Raw genomic sequence first — 24,454 nt, 5'->3', positions numbered from 1 at the left:
TGCTGTGATAGTGTCAGGTGAACTGCAGAGGAACTCAGCCATACATATATATGTATCCATTCTCCCCCAAACTCCCCTCCTATCCATGCTGTCACTTAACACTGAGCACAGTTCCCTATGCTTATGTATAATGATTTATATCTGTTAATCTTGTACTCCTATTGACCCCTACCTCCTCCTTTTCCCTACTAGTAACCATAAGTTTGTTTTCTGTATCTGTAAATCTCTATTATATATATAGATTCATTTGTATTATTTATTAAATTCCAGCAAGTAAGTGATACCATATGATATTTGTCTTTCTCTTTCTGAATTGCTTCACTAAAGTATAGTATTCTCTAGGTCCATCCTTGTTGCTGCCAATGGCATTGTTCATTCTTTTATTTATTTATTTTTGTCTGTACTGCGTGGGTGGTTCTCTAGTTGCAGCAAGCAGGAGCTACTCTCTAGCTGCGGTTGCAGGGCTTCTGTTTGCAGTAGCTTCTCTTGTTGCCGAGCACGGTCTCCAGGGTGCACGGCTTCAGCAGTTGTGGTGCCCAGACTCTAGAGCACAGGCTCAGGAGTTGTGACACATGGACTTAATTGCTGCTCGGCAAGTGGGATCCTCCTAGACCAGGGATCTAGCCCATGTCTCCTGCTTTTGGCAGGCAGACTCTTCATCACTGAGCCACCAGGGAAGCCCTACTTCATTCTTTTTTATGGCTTAGTAATATTCCATTGTATATATATAAACCACATATTCTAAAGCCGTTTGTCTCTTGATGGACACTTAGGTTTCTTCCATGTCATGGCTACTGTAAATAGTGCTGCTGTGAACATTGGGGTGCATGTATCTTTTTGAACTAGAGTTTGCATCGATACAGGCTTCCCTGGTGGCTGAGATGGTAAAGTATCTGCTTGCAATATAGGAGACCCAGGATTGACCCCTGGGTCAGGAAGATCCCCTAGAGAATGAAATGGCAACCCAATCCAGTATTCTTGCCTGGAGAATTCCATGGACAGAGGAGCTTGGTGGGCTTCAGTCCATGGGCTCGCAAAGAGTTGGACACGACCAGGCAATTAACACTTTCATCTTTTTGGGATATATGTCCATGGGTAGGATTGCTGGATCATATGGTAGCTCTATTTTTAGTTTTTTTTAAAGGAACCTCCATACTGTTTTACACAGTGGCTGCATCTTGTATGTTATTTTGATAGTACTTAACCTAGGGTCAGTGAAGAATGACCCTATCTCAAATGGTAAGTTTGAGATTATTTTCTCATTTCTGGTGATAGAGTTGTAGCCACCATGTATGTAGCTTTTCTGAGGGAGCACAGGCAAGGACCAGAAAACAGGAGAGTGAGCATCAAACCTCAGGCATTATCATGTGTGCAGAATGGCTGCAGACATAGAGCAGGAAAGCTGTAAATTTGTGACTTTGTATAAGAGTGCCCAGAAAATTTTGTAAGCATGGTCTCTGAAATTGATCAGAGAGAAGAAATGGAAAAAAGCTAAAATTTCTGGGATAACACCTAGTTGGACACTTGCTGAGGTGGCAAGGGAAAGGGGGTGTGAGTTAGAACTGTTTCCTTAGAAGACGTTTTTAGGATCAGACAGGTGAGAGAGTAGTTCACACTTGTAGAGCAGAAGGAAGAGCTAAAAGCAGAGAGGAGCACTAGTTGGGCCCTGAGAGTTGAATCCTAGGAAAGGACCCACATTCGGAAAGGACCCACACACGGAAAGGAAATGATAATTAAGTATTTTAAAGCTATAGAAAGCTCTTTGAATATTATAAATTGGAATTTAGATACACAGATTACAACTTGAAACATCCTCATATTCTAGTAATGATATTTATGCACTTGAACAAGCTGTGATTTCTGGACTAAGTAAAAGACAGGGGCAGTAAAAGACAGGGGTAAACTGCTTAGCAAAGTGAGAAAAGGCAGGCCAAAAATGGGCCCCAGGGGAATGTTTTATCTTTGAAGGGAAAATGAAAGGAGAGAGTTTTAGATGAGATGGGCTGTTGTTCCCTAATTTGTTGTAGAATTGCCTCCTTAAGTTCAGTTAGTTTAAAACAATGCCTGGTCTTCCTTCTCAGACTTCTGCCATCTCCCCTTTGTTAATAGCATTGTTCTCCTCCCTGCCTATCAGGCTCAAGACCTGCCAATTTTCATTCTTCCTTTAGCCACATGTTTCCACACTGTCTCCTCTCTCTCTGCGGTGACTTTTGCACCTGTTTCTCCTTCCCTGTTCATCATCACTGCATGTTCTGAACTCCTCTGACTCTCCCATGGACCTCTGCAGTCCCATGCATCTTGGTCTCTCTACCTTTATTTCTTGCTACTGTTACTATATCCTAAGCATTGCTGTTGGGGTAATTTTCCTCAGCATAGCGTTGATCACAATCAGCTCTCCTCATTGCACCTTTAGTGACTCCTCCATTTTCTAACAAATAAATTCTGGATTCCTTGGAATGGCATTGGAGCCCTATGTTTTTCTTTTGGTCTGATTTTTCTCTCCTCATGCATACTGCTGCATTCTAATGAAACATAGCATTTCTCCAGACAAACTTATATTTCCTTGTGTTCATGTTTTTGCCCCAACTCTTCTCTTTGCCTGGACTGCTCTTTCTCCTGACATTTCTTCCCCTGTCATGGATTCTACATGGGCTTTAAAGCTTAGTTTAGAGGCTACTTTTCTCATTTTTTTGTTTCAAATTTTTTCTCTGATCAGTTTAACTAAATTTCCCCCACTGTGCTTCCATTGTCATTTGTTCCTTTATAAGTGCTGATTACATTATGCTTTTTATTTAAGATTTGTTTACCTGTCTCACCTTGCTTTCTGGTTCACAATTCCCTTGAAGGCTTCTACCATAAGCATCTTAGGCATAGTAGTAGCTACTCAGGAGATGAGAGCTCACTTAAATCAGAGGAGAGATTATGACTTGATAACTGTGTGTGGTTGTAAAGAGCATGTTATATGAAACCATCTGTTCACTGAACTGCTTATAGCCAAGGCAGAAGCCATTCACTTCACTGACTCATAGGCTAGCTGACTTCTTTTCTGGGATACCTTCATTCTCAAGCTGCCTTACCTTTAAACCCAAAAGCAGCTCCCTTCTTGCTGTGTTGGTGGACAGATTTTTAATAGGGTTACTTTAATTTTAGATTCTCTTTTAAGAATTCAAGAAGGAAACATAATTTTTATATATATGTATATATAGGAAATCTACCTCTAACAATTCAGTTCTTATCGAACTTGTGCCTATAAATATGCCAGAAATCACTAAAATGCTTTCAGGGAGTACAGGTAGTTGTGCTTCTTCTCTGAATGGTGTTGAACTCAGTTGTCACACAGCTGATAAAAGACGAATCTTTTTATAGAGTCCTTCATACTGAGGCTTCCCCACCCCTGCCTCTGATTGTATATTTTTCTGTGTCAAACCAGATGGTATATTGAATAAATGGTCTCTTTTACTCATAGGTTATGGTGGAGAATTCAGATTTTACACCCTCACAAGTAGGGTGTCTCTTTACCTTCCTTGCTCGGCAGCTTGCAAAGCCTGATAACACCTTATTTGTAAACAGAACTCTTTTTGATCAGGTGAGTGTCTTTAACCATAAGAAGTAGAATTGTTTTTATTTACTGTTTGTAGAAAAATTCACCGGATTATATGGTTTCTTAATAGAATAACCTACCAGGTGAATGTCCTACGAGGTAGAGGCTTATTCATCTTTCAGTTTGGATCTAAATTAGCTTTTGTTTTTTAGTGTTGTGTTTGGATTGTGTGACTGTTCAGTAACTTGGTGTCATGGGAGTATGATTTGTGGAGATTGATTTATAGAGATTGTTTTCCCAATTATTCTGTTCTAAATTTGCCTAGAATTTTTGACTTAAGAATTTTTCAATTAAGTAATTACCCATCTCATTGGTAGTAAGACTATGATGTTGATCATCTGGAAGAGAGATTACTTTTAGAAAATCTGAATTTACTTACTAACCACTCTGAAGGTATTTCCAAATCCCAGTTAAATATCTTCTACAAAGCCACGGGTGACGAAGAAAATACTCTTTACCTGGAGAAAGTTGCTAATAATGACCAGCATTTATTGAGCACTTCATAGTGCCATGCTCTGCTTCAAAATTTTACATGTCAATACTCCCAGTACCTCTGAACTTGGTATAGTTGTTACTCCTGTTTTGCAGATGAGGCTCCTAAAGCCTGGAGAGGTTAAGTCACTCATCCAAGTCACTTAATAAGTGTTATTACCAGCAATAATTGTTGTTATTAAGTATTAATAAGGTTAGGATTCAAATTCAAGTGGCCTGATTCCAAAGTCCATACTTAGCTTGGTCCATGGTATTGGGGATCTTAAGGAATATATGATGTCAGATTCTAGTCATGTTTCTAAATAGTAAAGAAATATGTTTAAGGTATACATTAAATTGTTAGCATAACTGAGCCTGCTGTGTCATATATTGGACCGACCAATTGGGAAGCTACCATATCCCTATGGTGTTTGTTGAGCTGGATGTGAATGAATTGGTGATATAGAAAGAGTAACTATGATTTTCCTTATGGCATGCATGCTGGTATCCAATTTAAAAATACCTTTTCTTTGACCAGGTCCTTGAATTCCTTTGTAGTCCCGATGATGACTCCCGACACTCTGAAAGACAGCAGGTATGAACTGCTAGAGCTCATCTTGCTAAAGAATGGGAAAGAAGACAGAGCGAACCAGAAACAACCTTCTGTACTAGACCTTACAGTGTAAGGGCAGAAAGACTTGTGTCTAACCCTAATACTGTGTGAGATAGTGGCAACCAGGAAATAGTGTGGATGGTTGTTAGTTTGAGCCTCAATCAAACTACAAATAAATGTATAGGCAGACTGCACCTGTCTTGCATTCAACGTGACATCAAAAGAGAATAAAAACTTTATCCTTCCCCTTTATGAGCAATAGTTGGCACCTACTGTATGCTCCTTTCTGCCAGCATCATTAAGTTAGTAACCATACCTAGTTGCTATGGTCATGAACCAGAAACACTTCAAGATCTTGAGTACTGGAACACTCAGCTTTTGGGAGTGCCCTGTAGTTCCACTGCACTAGTGCTCACCATTTCTGGGGACTGGCATCCGTCTCAGTCAGTCAGTTCAGTTGCTCAGTCGAGTCCGACTCTTTGCAACCCCATGGACTGCAGCACACCAGGCTTCCCTGTCCATCACCAACTTCTGGAGCTTACCCAAACTCGTGTCTGTTGAGTCAGTGATGCCATCCAACCATCTCATCCTGTTGTCCCCTTTTCCTCCTGCCTTCAGTCTTTCCCAGCATCAGAGTCTTTTCCAGTGAGTCAGTTCTCCACATCAGCTGGCTAAAGTATTGGAAGCTTCAGCTTCACTGTCAGTCCTTTCATTGAATATTCAGGACTGATTTCATTTAGCATGGACTGGTTGGATTTTCTTGCAGTCCAAGGGACCCTCAAGAGTCTTCTCCAACAACACAGTTCAAAAACATCACTTCTTCGGCACTCAGCTTTCTTTATAGTCCAACTCTACATCTATACATGACTACTGGAAAAACCATAGCGTTGACTAGACGGACCTTTGTTGCAAAGTAATGTCTCTGCTTTTGAATATGCTGTCTAGGTTGGTCATGGCTTTCCTTTCCAAGGGGCAGGCATCTTTTAATTTCATGACTGCAGTCACCATCTGCAGTGATTTTGGAGCCCAAGAAAATAGTCCCTCACTGTTTTCACTGTTTCCCCATCTATTTCCCATGAAGTGATGTGACCGGATGCCATGATCTTAGTTTTCTGAATGTTGAGTTTTAAGCCAACTTTTTCACTCTCGTCTTTTACTTTCATCAAGAGGCTCTTTAGTTTTTTTTCACTTTCTGCCATAAGGGTGGTATCATCTGTATATCTGAGGTTATTGATATTTCTCCTGGCAATCCTGATTCCAATTTGTGCTTTATCCAGCCCGGCATTTCACATGATGTACTCTGTATATAAGTTAAATAAGCAAGGTGACAATATATAGCCTTGATGTACTCCTTTTCCGATTTGGAACCAGTCTGTTGTTCCATGTCCAATTCTAACTGTTGCTTCTTGACCTGATACAGATTTCTCAGGAGGCAGGTCAGGTGGTCTAGTATTCCCTTCTCTCTCAGAATTTTCCACAGTTTATTGTGATCCACACAGTCAAAGGCTTTGGCATAGTCAATAAAGCATAAATAGATGTTTTTCTGGAACTCTCTTGCTTTTTCAGTGCTCCAACAGATGTTGAAAATGTAATCTCTGGTTCCTCTGCCTTTTCTGAATTCAGCTTGAACATCTGGAAGTTCACGGTTCACGTATTGTTGAAGCCTGGCTTGGAATTTTGAGCGTTACTTTACTAGCATGTGAGATGAGTGCAATTGTGCGGTCATTTGAACATTCTTTGGCATTGCATTTCTTTGGGATTGGAATGAAAACTGACCTTTTCCAGTTCTGTGGCCACTGCTAAATTTTCCAAATTTGCTGGCATATTAAGTGCAGCACCTTCACAGCATTCTTTTAGGATTTGAAATAGCACAACTGGAATTCCATTACCTCCACTAGCTTTGTTCATAGTGATGTTTCCTAAGGCCTACTTGACTTCACATTCCAGGATGTCTGGCTCTAGGTGAGTGATCACACCATCGTGGTTATCTGTGTCATGAAGATCTTTTTTGTACAGTTCTTCCGTGTATTCTTGCCACCTCTTCTTAATATCTTCTGCTTCTGTTAGGTCCATACCATCCGTCCTTTATTGTGCTCATCTTTGCATGACATGTTCCCTTGGTATCTCTAATTTTCCTGAAGAGTTCTCTAGTCTTTCCCATTCTATTTTTTTCCTCTATTTCTTTGCATTTGATCACTAAGAAAGGCTTTCTTATCTTTCCTAGCTATTCTTTGGAACTCTGCATTCAGATGGGTATATCTTTCCTTTTCTCCTTTGCCTTTAGTTTCTCTTCTTTTCTCAGCTATTTGTAAGGCCTCCTCAGACAACCTTTTGCATTTCTTTTCCTTGGGGATAGTTTTGATCGCTGCCTCCTGTGCATTGTCATGAACCTCCGTCCACAGTTCTTCAGGCACTCTGTCTATCAGATCTAATCCCTTGAATCTATTTGTCACTTCCACTGTATAATCATAAGGAATTTGATTTCAGTCATACCTGAATGGTCCAGTGGTTTCCCCTACTTTCGTCAATCTAAGTCTGAAGTTTGCAATAAGGAGTTCATAATTTGAGCCATAGTCAGCTCCCAGTCTTGTTTTTGCTGATTGTATAGAGCTTCTCCATCTTTTGCTGTAAAGAATATAATCAATCTGATTTTGGTATTGACCATCTGGTGATGTCCATGTGTATAATCTTCTCTTATGTTGTTGGAAGGGGGTGTTTGCTATGATCAGTGTGTTCTCTTGGCAAAATTCTGTTAGCCTTTGACCTGCTTTGTTTTGTACTCCAAGGCCAAATTTGCCTGTTACTTCAGTGTCTCTTGACTTCCTACTTTTGCGTTCCAGACCCCTATAATGAAAAGGACATCTTTTTTGGGTGTTAGTTCAAGAAGGTCTTGTAGGTCTTCATAGTACCGTTCAACTCCAGCTTCTTCAGCATGACTGGTCTGGGTATAGACTTGAATTACTGTGATATTGAATGGTTTGCCTTGGAAACGAACAGAGATCATTCTGTCATTTTTGATTCTGCATCCAAGTACTGCATTTCGTTAACTAAGTTTGTTTACTATGATGGCTACTCCATTTCTTCTAAGGGATTCTTGCCCACAGTAGTAGATACAATGGTCATCCATTGTATGAGTTATATTCACCCATTCCAGTCCATTTTAATTCACTGATTCCTAAAATGTCAACATTCACTCTTGCCATCTCCGGGTTTGACCACTTCCAATTTGCTTTTGATTCATGAACTTAACATTTCTAGGTGCCTATGCAATATTTCCCTTTACAGCATCGGACTTTGCTTCTATCACGAGTCACATCCACAAGTGGATGTTGTTTTTGCTTTGGCTCCATCTCTTCAATCTTTCTGGAGTTATTTCTCCACTGACCTCCTGTAGCATATTGGGCACCTACCGACCTGGAGAGTTCATCTTTCAGTGTCCTATCTTTTTGCCTTTTCATTACTGTTCATGGGTTTCTCAAGGCAAGAATACTTTAGTGGTTTGCCATTCACTTCTCCAGTGGACCACGTTTTGTCAGAACAGGTTATGGAACAGGAACGTCGCTCATTCGTGTCGGACTGTTTGCGACCCCATGGACTGTAGCCTACCAGGCTCCTCTGTCCATGGGATTTTCCAGGCAGTAGTACTGGAGTGGATTGCCATTTCCTTCTCCAGTGGATCTTCCCGACCCAGGGATTGAACCCGGGTCTTCCACATTGTAGATAGACGCTTTACCGTCTGAGCCACCAGAACTCTCCACCATGAATCCGTCTGTCCCTCCACTAATCACTGTGAGAAAAAACTGATCACCACTTCTTTCTACTTAGCCACTTGCTTGAGGGTGCTTTCTAGGAGTAGGATTTCTTAAAACCTTAGCCACTGTAATTGTGAACACTAAGACTGTCTGTTTATAACTGATGACAAGATTTTGTCAGATAAGTAAGCTACAAAAATTAAGTACTTCTGGAGCAATGCTGATGTTTTTATGGTAATATATTCCCAGCCAGAGGTTGAGACTCAGATAAAGAACATAGGAACGCAACAGTGAACGCTTTCTCTGCACAGCTGTGGCCCCGTGACTGCTGCAGACTATCTTAGGAAAGAGAACAGCTCCTAAAATTTTGATTGTTTCTCTTGAATTATACTGAATACAAACAGTAATGTGGGTCCCTCATTTTGGCCCTATTTCTCTATTGGCAGGAAAAGTGAATCATGTTATGCATGGTGTTGCTGTATAAAATGACAAAAACCCTTTATGTAAATTACTAAATAAAACAGAAATAAAAACTAAACCTAAATGTAAAAGCCAAACCTTTAAAAGTAATCATAGTTAGTAATCTGTTATTGGGAATCCTTTTTGAGATTACCTGGGAATTTTTTTCCCTCACTCATTTTAGAAAGTAGAAAACTGATGACATAAATTGCTGAAAGTCATAACTAAAATCAGAGCTTGGTTCCTTCCCTTCTCATCCAGCAGTCTTTCTTTTAAGCTGTTTTCCATATATCAAAATTTTGTACTGATGTGAATGTTGATTGATACTTTCATTTATTAGAATGAATAAGATGAAAGTGCAGTAATGAAAGCATGTCAGAACTTCACTCATTGATCAGTGTTGTGACTTCCTTGCTGAACTGGATAACAGTTTTCTAATACTGGAAAAATTTTTTGTGCTATTTTCAGTGTAATGACTCCGACAAACACACTTTTAACTTTGATTCTCTTATTAACTTTATCTCCATCAATATCTTAGCCAGAAATTGGCACAGTTTTTCTGTAAAGGGCCAGAGAGTAAATATTTTAGGCTTTATGCGTCATGTATAGTCTGTGTCACATACTCTTTGTTTGTTTTATAATCCTTTAAAAATGTAACAAGCCCTGATTTATAGCATTTATTAATTTCCATGGTGTAAGTATTCCCGTCATGGCTGATTTCAACTTTCCAGCATGATATCATGTTGCACGTGAAGTTGGGAGCGATGTACCATAACACACCCTTACATAATATTTCCACTGAACAGATAAAGTGAAAGTGTTAATCGTTCAGTGTGTCTGACTCTTTGCGACCGGGTGGACTGTAGCCACCCAGGCTCCTCTGTCCATGGAATTCTCCAGGCAAGAATACTGGAGTGGATTGCCATTTACTACTCCAGGGGATCTTCCCGACTCAGGAATTGAACCTGGGTCTCCTGCATTGAAGGCAGATTCTGTACCATTTGAGCCATCAGGGAAGCCCACCATGCAATAAGCTGCAATCTCTAACCTGGAGAGCATACACAGTAAAATACTTAGGAAGTGGTGAGTTGGGTATTACCTTTGTTTTTAATTTATTTAATCATAAGTTTATATAATTTTATTTTTAACAATACCTGTATTTAACAGCCAGCCTAAAAATTCCTAGAAAGTTGACAGTTAGCTTCAACTCCTATAACTTGGTTCAGACTCCCTCCAGCACTGGCAGTTGATCATGTTATTTCAAACTGAGGCTTCCAGCAGATACATTCGCTCCATCATTGTCCTGTATAGCAGTTCATTGTAATACTTGAGATGGATTAAATTAGAGTTCTGAAGTGTAAAGGTAGGCTAGGTTTTATTTCTTTCTGCCTTTGTAAAAAAAAATTAATTTGAAAGTAATTTCCTGTGTTTGAAAAATGTTTTGTTAAATGGCTTCCTGAAGTTCTGAGAAAGGGCATGTTACTCTGGATCTTGAACTAAAATATAGGAGAGAGCTTTCTGATACTGCTCTAATGATTAAGTAGTGATTGTGTTATATTTTGAGACTTATTTTAAAATATGTCTCATAGCCCAGTCATATATTCAGATACTTAGTGTGGTAAAGATTAATTTTTTATTCAGCTGCTTCAGTTCAGGTCAGTCACTCAGTTACATCTGACTCTTTGTGACCCCATGGATTGCAGCACGCCAGGCCTCCATGTCCATCACCAACTCACGGAGATTAACCAAACTCATGTCTATTGAGTTGGTGATGCCATCCAACCATCTCATCCTCTGTCATCCCCTTCTCCTCTTGCCTTCAATCTTTCCCAGCACCAGGGTCTTTTCAAATGACTCAGCTCTTCATATCCAGTGGCCAGAGTATTGGAGTTTCAGCTTCAGCATCAGTCCTTCCAATGAACACCCAGGACTGATCTCCTTTAGGATGGACTGGTTAGATCTCCTTGTAGTCCAAGGGAGTGTCAAGAGTCTTCTCCAACACCACAGTTCAAAAGCACCAGTTCTTTGACGCTCTTTAGCTTTCTTTATAGTCCAACTCTCACATCCATACATGACCACTGGAAAAATCATAGCTTTGACTAGATAGGCCTTTGTTGCAAAGTAATGTCTCTGCTTTTTAATATGCTGTCTAGTTTGGTCATAACTTTCCTTCCAAGGAGTAAGTGGCTTTTAATTTCATGGACACAGTCACCATCTGCAGTGATTTTGGAGCCCCCAGAAATAAAGTCTGCTACTGTTTCCACTGTTTCTCCATCTATTTGCCATGAAGTGATTGGATCGGATGCTGTGACCTTAGTTTTCTGAATGTTGAGCTTTAAGCCAACTTTTTCACTCTCCTCTTTCACTTTCATCAAGAGGCTCTTTCATTCTTCTTCATTTTCTACCGTAAGGTCGTATGATTATGTGGCTGAATGGACTCCTGAAGAGCTAATCAATAAAAGTAGATTCCAAAGTGTTTTTACTCATTTATTTTAAATATTCAGGTCCTTTTAGAATTGCTGCAGGCTGGAGGCATAGTTCAGTTTGAAGAGAGTCGACTCATCCGTATGGCAGAGAAAGCAGAATTGTAAGTTTTTTTAAATTAAGAAAAGCTATGCATGTTAATAATTTTAAAAAAACCTAAATGCAAAAGTTTTTGCTTTTCAAGTCTAGAAGTTAGTTTAATTTGCAGAAACTAATAGCAAGTAAATTTGAAGTTCTTGTTCATTTGTTTTAGTGTAAAAATGAAATATCAGTCTTATGGTTTTTTTTACTTAAAATTTCCGTGGTATTTATAGATTTTTGGCAGTTAACTTACATATAGATTATAAACAGTGTGGAATTTAACATAGCAAACAGATGCAACATGTTAGCACTATTGTTTATCTAGTTTGTTAAATATTTCATTTGACATGTTTAATTCTGAACAGGAAAACTTCATATTATTGATTGTATTGTATGATTCTAATATAGTAACTATTTTTTATATGATACATTGTTGCTTTAACATGTATTTTATACACATTTTTGAAATTTCTTATAAACATAGTATTCAGCAGCATCTTAAAACCTATATTCAAAGGACTGGCAGATATTCATATTCCTTAGATACGATAACTTGATTTAACGGTAGAAATCACATCTACTATATTCATTTTCCTTAATTCTAACCTGAACAGATGTCTTAAAACAGTAAGTTGATAACCACCTGCCTGTTTGGTACACTGAAGTTTTTCCTTTTATGTTATAGCTACCAAATTTGTGAATTTATGTATGAACGAGAACACCAATATGACAAAATTATTGACTGCTACTTACGTGACCCACTAAGAGAGGTGAGTTAAGAGACCGCTTTACCCGTTTTTCTTACTCAGTTTCCTCCCTCGCCTTATCAAGTAGAAGTAATTATTCAGTAGAAATATTTGGACATATGTTTCTTCATTATTCAAGAGCTGTTTATTGAGTGCCTGTTATTAACTCAAGTGTATATTGATAATTTAAACAGATATATAGTTCCTGTAATTTTATAACTTACAGTTTATTGATGGAGACTGAGAGTAATTGCAAATTGTGATGAGCATTAGAGAAACTGGTTTCCACAGGAGTAAATAATGGGAGAACAAACTTATACAGAGCAGCCAAGGAAGGAATCTCAGATAAAATGCCATATAAACTGAGTTTTAGAATTTGAGAAGAAGCTAATCAAGCAAAGAGCCCATAGAAAAAATGTTCCAGGGTAGGGAACAGTATATGCAAAGATCCTGAGGTGGGAAAATTTTTTGACGTGTTCAAGGAACTGAATAAGGATCATATAAATGAAGCAAAGAGCAGTGTAAGTGGAGCATAATGGACAAGGGCAAGACAGATTTGATGCGAAACTAAGACTGTGGACAGGGACCACCAAAGCAAAAGAATGATATTCACTCTGGGTTAATGAAATTGAGACTGAAATTAATTGGAACACATTTGCACCTTCTAAGAATCTACCCTAAACAGTTACTCTTTCTCTTTTAAGTCAGTCTTCCCTTAGTTAAGGGGTTTCCCTGGTAACTCAGCTGATAAAGAATCTGCCTGCAATGCAAGAGACCCCAGTTTGATGCCTGGGTCGGGAAGATCCACTGGAGACGTGGTAGGCTACCCACTCCAGTATTCTTGGACTTCCCTGATGGCTCAGCTGTTAAAGAGTCTGCCTGCAATGTGGGAGACTGAGTTCGATCCCTGGGTTGGGAAAATCCCCTGGAGAAGGGAACAGCTACCCACTCCAGTATCCTTGCCTGGAGAATTCTATGTGCTATATCATCCACAGAGTGGCAAAGAGTCAGACATGACTGAGTGATTTTCACTTCACTCCATCAATTAACCATCTCAAAATGGTTTCCTTCTCCAAATAATAGATATTTACCAAGACCAATACAGATAGTAGATCAGTTCAGTTCAGTCACTCAGTCATGTCTGACTCTGCAACTCCATGGACTTGCAGCACGCCAGGCTTCCCTGTCCATCATCAACTCCTGGAGCTTGCTCAAACTGATGTCCATTGAGTCCATGATGCCATTCAACCATCTGATCCTCTGTTGTTCCCTTTTCCTCCTGACTTCAGTCTTTCCCATCTTAGGGTCTTTTCCAGTGATTCAGTTCTTTGCATCAGTGGCCAAAGTATTTCAGCATCAGTCTTTCCAATGAATATTCAGGACTGATTTCCTTTAGGATTGACTGGTTTGATCTCCCAGTCCAAGGGACACTCAAGAGATAGCAGATAGTGACTAAATATTCTTGAGTGAATGAATGAATAAATTTTATTGTCTTGTGCTTTTCAGGAAGAAGTCTTTAACTACATTCACAATATCTTATCTATTCCTGGATACAGTGCGGAGGAGAAGCAGTCTGTATGGCAGAAGGCTATGGATCATATTGAGGTACTGATTCAGCAGAATTTGAAAACGTTGCTGTATTCGTATAGATATCTCCCAAATTAAGTTTTTGCTAACTAAGTAGTGGGAGATATATTATTAAGTTGATTTGCTTGAGGGTTAACATCTTTTTCAGGTAATTTATTCCACCTCACATTTGTGGAAAACCCATGTTGTATACAACTTATTATGTCATGACTTCTGAAAATAACTCATGTTCAATCAGCTAGTTCACAGACTGGAATTTTAGTGTCTTTTCACAATGTTCTGAGGAATTCTGAGAGTACTGTTGAACTTTTCCCCTATCATGTGACGGGAGCCATTCCCTCAATCACCTGATGGAATTTTAGAAACATCACTGCAACAAGTTATTCTCTCTGATGTCTTTCCCTTATGTAAGAGGATGTATTTCTCTTATGTAAAAGGATGATGATTGCGATTTTGTTTATGAATGCTCTAAACAGGAATGCAGTAGTTGACTTTGAAACTAAAAGTTCTTTTTTAAATATTTGCTTAGTTGTTAGTTGCTCAGCAGTGACCCCATGGAGTAGTGCCCGTCAAGCTCCTTTGTCCATGAGATTTCCCAGGTAACAGTACTGGAGTGGGTAGCCATTCCCTTCTCCAGGGGATCTTCCTGTCCCGGGGATCAAACCCAGGTCTCCTTTATTGCAGGCAAAATCTTTACTGTCTGAGCCAACAGACGGTTGGCCCAAAAATTTGCTTCAGATGCCTAAATGTCAATATCAAAATCAGATTGATTATATTCTTTGCTGCCAAAGATGGAGAACCTCTATACAGTCAGCAAAAACAAGACTGGGAGCTGATTGTGGCTCAGATCATGAATTCCTTATTGAAAAATTCAGACTTAGATTGAAGAAAGTAGGGAAAACCACTGGACCGTTCCAGGTATGACTGAAATCAAATCCCTTACAATTATAAAGTGGAAGTGACAAATAGATTCAAGGGATTAGATCTGATAGAGTACCTGAAGAACTATGGACGGAGGTTTGTGACATTGTATAAGAGGCAGTGATCAAGACCATCCGCAAGGAAAAGAAATGCAAAAAGGCAAAATGATTGTCTGAGGAGGCCTTACAAATAGCTGAGAAAAGAAGAGAAACTAAAGGCAAAGGAGAAAAGGAAATATATACCCATCTGAATGCAGAATTCCAAAGAATAGCAAAGAGAGATAAGGAAGCCTTCCTCAATGATCAATGCAAAGAAATAGAGGAAAACAATAGAATGGGAAAGACTAGAGATCTCTTCAAGAAAATTAGAGATACCAAGGGAACATGTCATGCAAAGATGGGCACAACAAAGGATGGAAATGGTATGGACCTAACAGAAGCAGAAGATATTAAGAAGAGGTGGCAAGAATACACAGAACTATACAAAAAAGATCTTCATGATGCCGATAACAAAGATGGTGTGATGACTCACTTAGAGCCAGACATTCTGGAATGAGTGGGCCTTAGGAAACATCACTATGAACAAAGCTAGTGGAGGTGATGGAATTCCAGTTGAGCTATTTCAAATCCTAAAAGAGAGTGCTGTGAAAGCGCTGCACTCAATATGCCAACAAATTTGGAAAACTCAGCAGTGGCCATAGAACTGGAAAAGGTCAGTTTTCATTCCAATCCCAAAGAAACGCAATGCCAAAGAATGTTTAAATGACTGCACAATTGCACTCATCTCACACGCTAGTAAAGTAATGCTCAGAGTTCTCCAAGCCAGGCTTCAGCGTTATGTGAACCATGAACTTCCAGATGTTCAAGCTGGTTTTAGAAATGGCAGAGGAACCAGAGATTTCATTTCCAACATCCATTAGAGCATCAAAAGAGCAAGAGAGTTCCAGAAAAACATCTATTTCTGCTTTATTGACTATGCCAAAGCTTTTGACTGTGTGGATCACAATAAACTGTGGAAAATTCTTCAAGAGATGGGAATACTAGACCACCTGACCTGCCTCCTGAGAAATCTTTATCAGATCAAGAAGCAACAGTTAGAATTGGACATGGAACTACAGACTGTTTCCAAATGAGGAAAGGAGTACATCAAGGCTGTATACTGTCACCCTGCATATTTAACTTATATGCAGAGTACATCATGCGAAATGCCTTGCTGGATGAAGCAGAAGCTGGAATCAAGATTGCCAGGAGAAATATCAATAGCCCCAGATATGCAGATGACACCACCCTTATGGCAGAAAGCGAAGAACTAAAGAGCCTCTTAATGAAAGTGAAAAAGGAGAGTACAAAAGCTGGCTTAAAACTCAGCATTCAAAAAACAAAGTTCATGGCATCTGGTCCCATCACTTCATGGGAAATAGATGGGGAAACAGTGAGAGACTTTATTTTCTTGGGCTCCAAAATCATTGCAGATGGTAACTGCAGCCGTGAAATTAAAAGACAGTTGCTCCTTGGAAGAAAAGCTATGACCAACCTAGACAGCATATTAAAAAGCAGAGACATTACTTTGCTGATAAAGGTCCATCTAGCCAAGGCTCTGGTTTTTCCAGTAGTCATGTATGGATGTGAGAATTGGAATATAAAGAAAGTTGAGCGCTGAAGAATTGATGCTTTTGAACTGTAGTGTTGGAGTAGACTCTTCAGGGTCCCTTGGACTGCAAGGAGATCAGTCAATCCTGAAGGAAATCAGTCCTGAGTATTCATTGGAAGGACTGATGTTGAAGCTGAAACTCCAATAGTTTGGCCACCTGTTGTGAAGAACTGACTCATTTGAAAAGACCCTGAGCTGGGAAAGAATCAAGGCAGGAGCAGAAGGGACGACAGAGAATGAGATGGTTGAATGACATCACCGACTTGATGGACATGAGTTTGGGTAAGCTCTGGGAGTTGGTGAAAAATAGGGAAGCCTGGTGTGCTGCAGTCCATGGGGTTGCAAAGAGTCAGACATGACTGTGTGACTGAACTGAACTGATTATGTGTGTGATTAGGGTGGCATCAAAATGCATTCTAAAAAAGGGCCCAAAAATCACTCCTCACTTTAGTTTCCTTAGGTTCAAAACATACAGTATTCCTCAGAAATCAACAGAGCTAGAGAGCTGTTGGAATCTCTTCTGTTTTTTTGGTCCTCTAATTATTGAGAAAAAGTAGTAATGAAGGATGCTGAGGTAGTTCCAGTTTTGTAAATAACATTTACATCTACAAAGTTTGTTTCTTCCTCCTTGTAGCAAGGATCAGGAGATGGTGATGGGTTTAGAGATGTAGTGAAAGATATGATTACTCAACATGTTTTAAAATTTTTTTACATATGAAAAATGATAAGAAAGGATGAGCTCTGAAACTTTCGGAAAGCATTGCATGTAATGTGAATACTTTTAATTCCTGATGATTATGAAGTTTAGATTAGAAATGTGAACAGCATCTAATATAAAACATCTGATGTGAAAAGTGTTACAGTCAGTAGGATGAAGGAATTGCCACACTTTCATTTACTGCATTGAGAACATATATATGTTATTTAGTCTTATCATGTTTCTGCTAACAACAAGATCAGTATGTCTTGGTGAAAGTAAGAAAACCTTCTTCGACTGTGAATTAAATTTTTTTCTTCTAATCATTTGGCATTCTTTTTCTTTTCATCATCCCCTTTAAGCCTCCATAGTTATATTATGGCTCATTGTTCATTTCATTTCAACTGCATTATGCAGTGCTTTGAGCACATGGACTCCAGACATCCTAAAATGAAGCTGTGTCTCTCTGCATAATGTGACACATGAACACACAGATTATTCAGCAGAAAACTCATACTGGTGAAGCAAAAAATATTTTTGCTGTGCAACAATTATTTCTGCTGACTATTTTCCCCACATCTATGCTTTTTTTTTTTTTTTTTTACCTTGAACTTGTTAGTACTTCTGAAGGTTATATTAGAAATCTATAGACTTTTCTTTGAAGGTCTTGTGTGGCTTTTTTAATATAAATAAAATCATCATTAAGTGTGTAGAGGGAAAGTCCTTATAATAAAAGTTTTCAGACAGTACATGTACATAGCGTATAGATTAGTGGTTTTTAACACTTTGCGAGGTAGACCGCATTTGAGACTGTAATGAAGGATCCAGACCTGGGCTTCATAGTCTTGCGCATGTGCTCAGATGCATCATTTTGTTCACTATTTAAGGATCCACAGATTTCCTAAAAGCCATTCTTAGGCTGGGTCTGTGGATTTCAGTAAAGAATCTCTCACTTAGATGGTTTTTCCAATATGGACGATTCATGTCTCATGAAATTTTAAAAAACACTTTTCATTTTGAAATATAAAGAGAAAAGTGCACAAAATAAAAGTACAGTTTAATAAAAAATTAAAAACTCAACATACCAGAAATAGTTACTGCTAGTACCCTAGACTGTTCCCATGTATCCTTTCCTGATCACGGTTCACTGCCTCACTAATATTATCGGAAGAACGAGGATAATGAAATACAATTTTTTGCACTTTTATATATTGTCATTGCTTCTGCCTGCATCCCTAAAAATATATGTTTTGTTTGGCTTGTTGCTGAACTTCATATAAATGAGGTTATACTCTGAGGTTATTTCCTGTCTTTTTCTCAATATTTTGAGAAATTTATATATTTTATATATTGCTGTGGTTCATTTTTATTACGGTACAGTATTAAATTTTATAAGTATATCACTTCCTGTTCATTCTACTGGTATCTTACGTATGCATCTTGAACACAGCCACATGCATTTTTCCAGGACAGTGGTTCTGTTTGATCTCCAGTCCAGCATTACAGCATCAGCTGAGAACTTGATAGAAACGCTGTTTCAGTCTTCTCCTCAGGCCTAATGAATCAGAAACTCTGGCGACAGGTCCCAACAATATATTTTAATAAGCCCCTCTGGTGATTTTGATGCATGTTAACATTTGATAATCTCTGTTCTGGGGTGTGTAGTTGCCACTTAACTGGGACAAATTTTTTTTTAATTTTATTTTTACTTTATTTTACTTTACAATACTGTATTGGTTTTGCCATACATTGACATGAATCCGCCACGGGTGTATACGAGCTCCCAATCCGGAATCCCCCTCCCACCACCCACCCCATATCATCTCTCTGGATCATGGGATAAATATTTTAAACATCAGCAGATGCCAGCATTGTGTGAGATTTTCCACTGACTCTATTCTTGCTGAACTTCTAAAATTTTGTCTGTATTGTGGATGTATAATGACATTTCATTTTGTTTTAAATTTACATATCCTTAATTACTGAGATTGATAGATTCATATTTATTAGCCATTTAAATTTTCTTTCTTTGACATCACTGTTCAAGTCTTTTGCCCATTTTTCTGTTAGAATGTCTCTTGTACTCATTGATGAAGAAATTCCTTATATATCCTGGATGTTAGTCCTTTTTTCAGTGATACATGTTGCAAGTATATTCTACTCTGTGGCTTTTTTCTGTGGTTCTTTTTAAGAAAAGGTGTGTTGTTTTTTTTTAACTAGAATAATCAGTTTTCTTCCTTTGGTACTGAAGAAGTCTTTCTGTATTATTGTCTAAAAGCTTTCTTGTTTCTTTTTTCAACTTTAAATCTTAGACTCACCTGAAAGCAGTTTTTGTATAGGGTTTGAGGTGGGGATTAATTAATTTTTAAAAAATATGGATACCTAGTTCTCTCAGGAACAATTTTTTTCCATTTTTGAATTTTTTCCCCTTTTTAAAAATTGAAGTATAGTTGATTTACAATGTCTCAGGTATACAGCAAAGTGGTTCAGTTGTGTATATATGGATTTTCCACCTCATATTCTTTTCTATTATAGGTTATTACAAGATATATGTTGAATATAGTCCTCTGTGCTATATAGTAGGTCCTTATGATTTATCTATCTTTTATATAGTAGTGTGTATCTGTTTATCCAAAATCCCTAATTGATCCCTCCCCCCTTTCCCCTTTGGTTTCTAAAAGTTTGTTTTCTATGTGAGTGAGTCTTATTTCTGTTTTGTAAGTAAATTCCTTTGGATCATTTTTTTTTTTTTTAGATTCCACATGTAAGTGATATCATATGGTATTTATCTTTCTCTGTCTGATTTCATTTAGTGTGATAATCTCTAGGTCCATCCATGTTGCTGCAGATGTCATTATTTCATTCTTTTTAATGGCTAGGTAATAGTCCATCATATACCACATCTTCTTTATCCAGTCATCTGTCTGTACACATTTAGGTTGCTTCCATGTCTTGACTGTTGTAAATAGTGCTGCTATGAACACTGGAATGCGAGTATCTTTTTGATTTAAAGTTCTTGTCTTTTCTAGGTAGACATATGCTCAGGAGTGGGATTGCTAGATCATATGGTAGTTCTAATTTTGGTTTTTTGAGGAACCTCCATTTTCCATAGTGACTAAACCAATTTACATACCCACAAACAGTATAGGAGGGTTCCCTTTTATCCACACCTTTTCCAGTATTTACTATTTGTAGACTTTCTGATGATGGCCTTTCTGATCCATGTGAGGTAATACCTCATTTTGGTTTTGATTTGCATTTTTCTAATAGCAATGTTGAGCATGTTTTCATGTGCCTGTTGGCCATCTATTTGGAATGGAGAAATGTGTTTAGATCTCCTGCCTCTTTATTGATTGGATTGTGTGTGTGTGTGTGCTGTAGGAGCTGCTTATATATTTTGGAAATCAATCCCTTATTGGTTGTATTGTTTGCAAATATTCTTTCCCATTCTGAAGGCTATCTTTTTATTTTGTTTATGTTTTCCTTTGCTCTACAAAAGCTTGTAAGTTTGATTGGGTCCCATTTGCTTATTTTTGCTTTTGTTTTCAATACTCTAGGAGTATTGAAAAAAATATTGCTGTGATTTATATCAAAGAGTGTTCTGCCTAAGTTTTCCTATAGGAGTTTTATAGTATCTGCTCTTACATTTAGGTCTTTAGTCCATTTTGAGTTTATTTTGTATATGGTGTTAGAGAATGGCCTGTTTTCATTCTCTTACATGTAGCTGTCCAGTTTGCCCAGCACCAGTTATTTAAGAGGCTGTCTTTTCTCCACTGTGTATTCTTGCCTTGTCATAGATAAATGACATAGTGTGGGTTTGGGTTTATTTCTGGGCTTTCTTTCCTGTTCCATTGATCTGTGTCCTAGCAACAGTTATTTTAAAAGATTACCTTTATGCACTGCTCAACAGTGCTACCTTATCATGAGATATCAAGAATCTCTGTGTTTTGTCTTTTTCTGGGTCTTGTTCTGTTTGATTGGTCTTGAAGTCAGTACTTGAAATATTGTTGTTTTATAATAAGTCTTCATATTTTTAAAAGAGTATTGGCTGCTTAGTTCCAAATACCTTTTAGAATCAACTTGTCAAGTTCCTAACCTTATGATTCTGACAGGGATTGCATTGAATCTTTGAGTCTTTTTTAATCTGACATCTTTACATTATGAGGCTTCTACCTTATGACCATATGGTGTAACTGTTTGTTCACCAACGTTTCTGTAACGTTTTATAATTTCCTCTGTAGATTCATCTAATGTTAGATTTATTGTTCCAACTTCATATATTTTAGCAAAACACTAATGTTAATAATATGGTTAAAATTTTATTTCTGACACATAATGTTTAGTATAAAGATTTTTGTAGAAGTCTTCTATTTCTAGTATGCGAAAATTTTCTCCCTTATTCTGTTTTTGTCATGAATTTTATTGATGTTTTAAAAAAATAATATCTGGAAGTTTATTAAAAAGTGGAGCATACTGAACAACAAACTATCTTACACCTTTCAGGAAGGAAAACCAATAAATTTGAAAAGACATCATCCACTGAATTTGGACACAACACCTCTACTCAAGAGAAACATTTGTATAGTCCAGGTCTTTATTTTTACACCCATCAGGCCATGAATTCACAGGGAATGGGCTCCAACAGTTCAGGTTCCTTTCCATTGGTCCTCATAAAGTGTGCTTCTCTGGGTGGAGCAGGCTGGCGCTTCAGCTGAACCTAAGTCCCTTTCTCTTTGGCTTCCTTCTTTTTCTGATCATTTTCCTTCATGCATTTCAGGAAGCTATCTTGGCTCTGAGTGCTTAATATGCTCGATATGCACATTAATCCTCTTGTCAAGAATCTTGCCCTTGTTTGTTTACAGTGATGCCAGCAGCATGCTTGGTAACATTGTAGACTCTCCCAGTTTTGCCATGGTAACATTTGTGGGGCATTCCTTTTTGAACAGTACCCATTCCCTTGATATCTACAATATCACCCTTCCTGTATATTCGCATGTATGTGGCCAAAGGAACAACTCCGTGTTTTCTGAAAGGCCTGGAGAACACGTATCGGGTACCCCGCCTCTTTCCCTTTGTGTTGATCATTTTGGCAAATCAGCCTGAGGGGCCGGGGGAGAGATGGGAGGCGGGAGCCACGCACTGGCCTTTACCTTGAAAATTTTACCGATATTAAATCAGCCTTGAATTCTATGGATAAATGCAACTTGAGCCTGTTATATTATCTTTTTTATACATTGTTAGATTCTATCTTTATCAATGTTCAAAATTAAGACCAATGTATAATTTTCCTTCCTTCCTTATGTTCTACAGGGTTTAGGTATCAGAGTTTTGCTACTATTATACAATGAGCTGAGCTGAAGAAGTTTCCTTTTTTCTATTCTTTGTAAGAGATTAATTAACTTTGTAATTATTTCTTCCCTAAATGATTGCTGGGAACTTACCAGTGAAGCTGTATGGGCCTGGAGTGTTTTATATAGGAAGATTTTTGACTATTCATTCAATTGCTTTAGTGACTACTAATCAATGCAGATTTTCTGTTTCTTAAGTCAGTTTATTGAATTACATTTTTCTAAGAATTTAGCCATTTTGACTAAATTTTCAAATTCTTGACATAGATTAATTCATAATAGTTTATCTTTTTTTTTCAACTTTTGATTTCCAATCAATTAAAAAAATTTTTTGTTTTATTTTTTTTTACTTTACAATATTGTATTGGTTTATCTTTTTAATATCTGAAGATCAATAGTAATATCCCCCTTTTATATGTGATATTGATTAGTTGTGCCTTTTCTATTTTGAGATGTGTTGTATGAAAATAGTATAAACTGCAGTTATTTGTGTCAACTAAGTATTATTAATCCTAAAATATCAACACAAAATTATTAGATATATATCATGAATATTACAGTTGTGATAGTTCATCATATTTTTATTTGACAGTACAATATGTGATCTATAGACAGTCTTTGCATTTTAGCTATGGATCATAGAATTGAAAAGGTAGAATAGGGTCACAGAAACCAAGAAAGAAGAGTTTCAAGATGAAAGGGATAGCCAGTAGTGTCTAGGAAAGTTCAAGGAGAGGGCAGATGGCAAGTCTTGGATTTGACAGAAATAGGTCTTATTAACAGTGGTCAACCTCTTAGTGTCATTTAAGATTTAACCTCTTAGTGTCATTTAAGATTTATGACCTTAAGTTAATTTCTTAAAACAATTTTGGTTTCAGAATCTACAAGGCATTGGAGGTAAAGTTTCAGAAGCCTTAGCTAAAGAAATTGCAACTGTGGGTTTGTTTTTTTTTTTTCCACTTCTTTAAGTTATTACTTTAAGCTCAAGGGTAAATTCACTAGCAGGGAATTTGGGGAGCTTTTGTTCTTACATTCATGCCATAGATATCATGGCCTAAATCCAAAATTTTAGTGCTTTCATTTTCTACGAATTCTGAATTACCTTTTATATAAAAATCTGATTTTTTTTTAACATGATGTTTTTCTGATTTTGCTCACTTGTAATATGTCTTTAAATTGTGGCTCTATATTGAGGTCTCCTGAAAAGCAGTATAGAAGCTCGTGAAAGTATTGATGTTGGTATTATGTGTCACATCTGTGGAAATTCTATTTAAATTTAACACTGAAGATTATTTTTATCTTTTTCTTTTGTTACAGGAACTTGTGGCCCTGAAGCCCTGTAAAGCTGCAGAGCTGGTTGCTACTCACTTTTCTGAACAGATCGAAACAGTCATTAAGAAACTTCAGGTAAATTCTGTAGAGCATCTAGTGGAGAGACAGTTACTGAGTACCCACCTAAGAAATGTTTATTGTGATGGCTTTTTCCGTTCATTGTTGTCTTTTAGTAGCAGTTTCTACATATGGTGTGTGTGCATGTGCGTGCTTAGAAGCAATTCTGTGATAATCTGAGTCTAGAAATGAGGGAATTTATCTTTGTGCATAGTGAATATTACCGTCACAGAAACATTTTTGGAAAAATAACCTGTACTTACTCTAAAATCGTAATCCACAGAGAGTCCTCCCCCCCGCCCCAACTCTAATCTTTTTCTATAGTGACTATGACCATATTCTCTTCGGAGTTCATGTCATTTGTTTAGATTTCTATCACGCTCCTATTGGGCGAATGCCATCTATTTAGAACTTTTTTTGGGGAAAAATCTTAGCTAGAATACAGCTGTTTTAATGCTGAATACTGAGATGCTCAGTTTGAAGTACTGTCTAATGGACCAGCATTCCATTTGTCACTACTGTGGTAGTGCTATTAGTGAGTTTTGCTCACTACCGTTGTGGCCACAAGTGATAGAGGTAGAGAGTAGGACAGTGACAGGGGCAGGTAGCACAACCGAGTCCTCAAGTGGTGATCATAGTAGTAGGAGTTAGGTGT

At 37.8% G+C, this 24,454-nt stretch overlaps 1 protein-coding gene and 1 pseudogene across 1 annotated transcript in view; one reads left to right on the top strand and one right to left on the bottom strand.

Moving 5' to 3' along the window:
- Positions 1–24,454, top strand: part of VPS8 (VPS8 subunit of CORVET complex) — a 300,926-nt gene that overhangs the window by 136,849 nt on the left and 139,623 nt on the right. The window contains exons 30-35 of the mRNA XM_068987935.1: positions 3,467–3,586; positions 4,611–4,667; positions 11,401–11,483; positions 12,147–12,231; positions 13,714–13,812; positions 23,728–23,817. Coding sequence (XP_068844036.1) covers positions 3,467–3,586; positions 4,611–4,667; positions 11,401–11,483; positions 12,147–12,231; positions 13,714–13,812; positions 23,728–23,817 — 534 coding nt within the window. The remainder of the gene's footprint in view (positions 1–3,466; positions 3,587–4,610; positions 4,668–11,400; positions 11,484–12,146; positions 12,232–13,713; positions 13,813–23,727; positions 23,818–24,454) is intronic.
- Positions 21,672–22,147, bottom strand: LOC138090793 (large ribosomal subunit protein eL21-like; annotated as a pseudogene).

This window comes from Capricornis sumatraensis, chromosome 1 (assembly GCF_032405125.1).
Source record: "Capricornis sumatraensis isolate serow.1 chromosome 1, serow.2, whole genome shotgun sequence".
Classification (NCBI taxonomy): domain Eukaryota; kingdom Metazoa; phylum Chordata; class Mammalia; order Artiodactyla; family Bovidae; genus Capricornis; species Capricornis sumatraensis.
The sequence above is the reverse complement of the archived record's forward strand: the minus strand, read 5'-3'. Positions and strand labels throughout refer to the sequence as shown.